This window comes from Orycteropus afer, unplaced genomic scaffold (genome assembly GCF_000298275.1).
Source record: "Orycteropus afer afer isolate SDZICR_OR568_19922 unplaced genomic scaffold, OryAfe1.0 scaffold00005, whole genome shotgun sequence".
Taxonomy (NCBI): Eukaryota; Metazoa; Chordata; class Mammalia; order Tubulidentata; family Orycteropodidae; genus Orycteropus; species Orycteropus afer.
In genome coordinates, this window is record NW_006921592.1 from 22360630 (window position 1) to 22366206 (window position 5577).

The 5577-nt window shown below is 40.4% G+C and overlaps 1 protein-coding gene across 1 annotated transcript in view; it reads right to left on the reverse strand.

Moving 5' to 3' along the window:
• Positions 1-5577, reverse strand: part of GOLM1 (golgi membrane protein 1) — a 67549-nt gene that overhangs the window by 30180 nt on the left and 31792 nt on the right. Inside the window, exon 3 of the mRNA XM_007939028.1 lies at positions 3119-3173. Coding sequence (XP_007937219.1) covers positions 3119-3173 — 55 coding nt within the window. The remainder of the gene's footprint in view (positions 1-3118; positions 3174-5577) is intronic.

The window sequence follows — 5577 nt, forward strand, 5'->3', positions numbered from 1 at the left end:
TTCAGCAATCTCTTTGCTGGTGTAGAGGAATCCAACTGATTTTTGGATGTTGATCTTCTATCCTGCCACAATGCTAAATCTCTCAATTAGTTCCAGTAGAGTTTTGACTGAGTTTCTTGGGTTTTCTAGGTATAGGATCATATCATCAGCAAATAGGGATAGTTTGACTTCTTCCTTACCAATTTGGATGAAAGAAATTCTTTTTGCATTCTTGTTATGCAGCTCTGATGCCCGCAGATTCTTCCAACTTTTAGTTGTCTGAAAATGAATTAATTTAAGCCTCTTTTTTGAAGAATAATCTCACTAAGCATGTATTTCTAGATCAACAGATTTTTTTTTTTTTTTTTTAAAGCACTTTAAAGATGCTGTTCAATGACAATCTGGTCTGCAGTCATTCTCATCAGAAGTCAAACATAATTCATAACACTGCTGTTGTGAATATAATTTGTCTTTCTTCCTCCAGCTATACTCAAGATTTCATCTTTATCTTTGGTTTCTATGATGTCCAGATGTGGATTTCTTTGTACTGGTCCAGCTTGGAGTTTGCTCAGGAACCTGTATTCCTCTCAAGCTACCATCTTCCTGGAAGGCCCAGCTGCCAGGCTTTTCTTCTGAGCCACTTTTAGGAAGATTTGAACTCTTAACTTCTCAGTTAGTACTAACTAAGTGCTTAACCATGTGTACAATTTATTTTTTTCAATTGTTCATATTATATTGTCAGTCCAGGTGGGACACAGCAACAAGCAGAGAAATGGCTAAAAGTGGAAACAGATGAGAGGAGGGATAAGCAAAAGCCTTCTCTAAATACCCACCATTTGGACAGTAAGTTTGGCTTTGCCTCATTAATGGAGTGCAAGTGAGGTTAACGGGGGAGATGATTGAAAATTAGAGAAAAAATTATTTTAGCTATTTTTTTTTAGGTGTTATTCTCTTTATATTTATTTATTTATTTATTTTCTGTTTTTATTTATTTCATTTTTTTCTGCAGTTTTCCCTCCCCTCCCCTCCCCCCACTCCTGGTAACCAACAAAGACAGTTTCCTTCTATATATAAACCTTTCCTTGACTTTTTACAGTAATGGACTAATACAATATTTTTCCTTCCATGATTGACTTATTTCACTCAGCCTAATGTCCTCCAAATTCATTCACATTATGTGGTGTTTTGCAAATTCTACATTATTCTTTAGGGTTGCATAGTATTCCATTGTGTGTATGTACCATAATTTGGTTATCCGCTCTTCTGTTGATGGGCACCTAGGTTGCTTCCGTCTTTTTGCTATTGTAAATAGTGCTGTGATGAACATGGATGTGCATATATCTGTTCTTGTCCTAGCTCTCACTTGTTTAGGATATATACCTACTAATGGGATTGCTGGATCAAATGGTATTCTAATTCCAACTTTTTAATTGCCATACTGCTTTCCATAGCGGTTGTATCATTTTACAGTCCCACCAGCAGTGTACAAGAGTTCCAATCTCTCTACATCCTTGCTAGCATTTATTATTTTCTGTCTTGTTGAACTTTGCTATTGGTGCTGGGGCAAGATGGTATCTCATTGTTGTGAATCACGGGTACACTTTAAATATGTGTACACCACCCAGAGGCAACTTGAAAGAAAGGTCTAGTGATCTATTTCTGAAAAACCAGCCACTAAGAACCCTATGGAGCACAGTTCTACTCTGACACACATGAGGTCGCCAAGAGTTGGAACTGACTTGACAGCAACTGTTTTTTTTCATACCAAGTCTGTGAAATCCAGTGTGTATTTTACACAGAGTGGCACATCTCAACTCAAGTCACTAGTTTTCTTCGGAAATTCTTGATCTGAATTTAGATTTCATAAACCTTACAGTAAAAAATGTAGATCAGTATACCCAACTTGTCCCAAACATATCTAAGTTTCCCATTAATTGAGTCAAGTACCTTCTGAATTATTGAAAATTAATTAAAAATTTAAAATTCAGTTCTTTGTCTACTAGCTACATTTCAGGCGTTCCTTAGCCACACAGGGCTCCTGGCGTGGGTCTAGATTTGCCTTTTCATTTTAGAGCTGTGACAACTGACGCCTAGAGTAGTTAACTAGTGGCAAAGTTGAGACTCAGGCTAGATCAGGGACCACAGCACTTACAATTCCTCTCACCATGTCCTAAGGCCTCACAAGGCCCTGCCAACCCTCTTGTCACAGTAGTCAGAACACAGAGAGTTCACATTTACCACCTGCACAGTTGCTTCACAAGGCCCAAAGGAAAGCAGACCCTGAACTGCCAGACTGAAGGAGAGCAGCAAAGAAATGGAATACAACTGAGCTGGACAGTTTTTCTTAGTTTCATGAAGAATGCCTGGATTCAGGGTGATTCGATTAAATAATATGTATGTGGTGTGTTTATATACACTGTATCTCTCTCTCTCTCTCTTTCTCTCTATATATACACACACAGGGGCAGTGGTGGTTCAGTGGTAGAGTCCTCACCTTCCATGTTGGAGCCTGAGGTTCAATTCCTGGCCAGTGCACCTCAGACACAGCCACCACCCATCTGTTAGCAAAGGCTTATGTGTAACTATGATGCTAAGAAGGTTTCAGTGTCAGCTCCAGACTAAGGAGGACAAGGCTGTGAAAGGCCTGGCAATGTACTTCTGAAAATCAGCCAGTGACAACCCTGTGGGTCATAATGGTCTGATCCACGACTGATCATGGGTCGGCACAGGATTGGGCAGTGTTTCATTTCATTTCACTGTGCATGGGGGCACCATGAGTTGGGGGTTGATTTGACATAGTTAACAACATATTACTGTATATATATTATATTGTATAATACATAGACAGTAATGTGTATGTATATATGCACACACATATATATATTTAACATATTCATAATGAGAGCATGAATTCTTCTGTATATAAAAGCTACCAATGTATATTTACTCAATATTATTTTTAAAAGAAAAATTCCTTTAAGGAAATATATTTAGGCAAAAAGATGAAACTAACAATTACTCAAATACTAATAACACTTCCCATCATCACATTATAGAAAGAGAACCGCGCAAGACCATAGGGAAGGACAAGATGGCATTTCTCAGCCAAGCATCTTGACTTCAGGAATAGGGGCCTTACCTTGTAGTGTTCTGATGAGCCTCTCCCCAGTGGTGATGTTATTCACTAAAACTGCCTGCAGGGGAGACAAACACAAAATGAAACACCCACAGCCCAACAACTGAAAAGAAACTTGAGAAGATACACATGTTGGGGGAAAAAAATGGGAAAAGCGCTTATCTCTTTCGGGAAGGAGCAGCCCCTCCCTTTCACAGCCACCCTCCCAGGAGCTGCATTCAGCTCTCTGGCTGAGCTATCAAGTGTCTATGTCTGCAAAAGAGGCAGCATGCTGGGAGATACGCTTCACAACCACCAGCCTGTAAGTGAGCAAAGAGGAACCCAGATCTATTTCAGCTCCAGGACACCGCCTCCCCCAAGAAAGGCCCCAGCCGGCATGGCTTCTCATCCCTCCCCAGCTCAAACAAGTTTCCAGAACGGCTCCATTGTCAACCTCCCTTGCCATATGCTCTCTGGATGGGCCCAGGAATAGTCACATCCTCAACCAGAAGTCAAACTCTGAATTCCAGGCTAGTTCAAGAAAAAAAAAAAACAAACAAACTCATTTTGCCTGCTGGCTTCACCTCCTCCCTCCACAGACTGGAAGCTTGAAGGATGGTGGTGTTATGGACTGAACTTGTCCCCGAAAAAGACACATTCAAGTCCTAAGCTCTGGTGCCTTTGAATGTGACACTGTTTGGAAATAGGTCTCAGGAAATGTTACCAGTTAATATGAGGTCATACTGGAGTAGGGTGGATCTTAATCCAATATGAGTGGTATTCTTATAAAAGAGAACAGACACGGAGGGAAGTGTGACGATGGAGAAAGAAACTGGAACACCAAGGACTGTGGATCATCACCAGAAGCTAGGAGAGAGGCATGAACAGATTCCTTCAAAGCCCTCAAAAGGAATCAACAAGGTCCATTTCCTGATCTCAGCCTCTCAGCCTCCAGAACTGTGAGACAATAAATGTCTGTTTTAATAAGCTCCCAGTTTGTGGTACTTTGTTACAGCAGCCCTGTAAACCTACTACAGAGGGTATAACACACTGATCATTACATAGGGTGAGAAAGTCAACAATAAAGAAGGAGGGAAGAAGCAACACTTGAATCGAGATAAGAACACAAGGTGAAAAGTAGTAACACTGATGGTTAAGTGTAACAATCAGCTAACATGTACTGAAGAGTGATTTTATGTGTCATTCTAAGCATAACAGCCAGTATGAAATGGGCAGTGTATGATCTTTGTTAGGGAAAAGGAAACTGAGGCACAGATCACTTCAGTGGCTCAAAGTCATGTGGCCATTAGGAAGCAAAGCCAAGTCTCAAGCCTCACAGGTACCTGCACTTCATCACTGCTTGCCAAATTAGGAACCAAAACCTGAGTAGACCATCAATTTAGTGGACTCCACCTAGTGCTAAAATAAACAAAAACCTGGGAAAAAAGAGAATACAGTATTAAATATCTGGGTGAATCACACAAGCAAGTGCTGTTTTGTGAGCACACATACAGCTTAGATGTGTACAAAGCTATAATGTGAGTGTTTTACTGTGTCCCAGGCAGCAAAATCTGCCAAATACTCCATCAGTTGGCCTGCTTTCCCATTCCTGGCCAGTAGGCACAGTGCCAACCACACCACCTCCCTTTCTGTGCCTCTGCTTTCCCCTCTGACCTCTCTTTCCAGCTCTTTCTTTGGGTGGGACAGAGATAAGGTTTATTAGAAGCAACAGTTTCCTGGAATAAGGTATTTTATGAATACAAGGATGTACTCCAAGGAAAAAATCCAGTCAAAATGAACCACAGGTGTTTATTCAAGGCGGTCCAAGAACACAGAACATTTCCTGGCACCAGAGGAAAGAAGTCCTGGTAATAATATCTGTAAAATTAATCTCTTTGGGAGAGATTATCAGGAGCAGAGTGTAAGTATTCTGAGTGCAGAGGAGGGTAGAGAACTGGAAGTGAAAGGAGGACTGCCATAGACACAGTGAGAAATCAGATTTACACAGCTCAGAACTCCTGCTATGCAGGAAAGAAGTTCAATTATAAAGACCAAAGATGACAGGTAGCATCATGGATTGAGTTGTGTCCTCAAAATTTGGAAGACAGCTAGCTACCTGGCCAGCTGACTGGAAGAGATCCATATTTATGGCAATCTTAAAGAAACATAATTCAACAGTATGCACAAATTATCAAACAATATCATTAATATCACTCACAAGTAGTTTTAATTTAAAATGATTACAGCAGTACATCAATAGGGAACTTCCAGAAATTCAGGAGAGGATATGGAACAGGGGATATAACTGCTGATGTTAGATGGATCTTGGCTAAAGGTTGAGAATAACAGAAAGATGTTTACCAGTGTTTTATTGCCTATGCAAAGGCATACAACTATGTGAATTGTAACAACTTACGGATAACACTGTGAGGAATGGGAATTCTAGAACACTTACTTAGCTGTGCTCATGTGGAACCTGTACA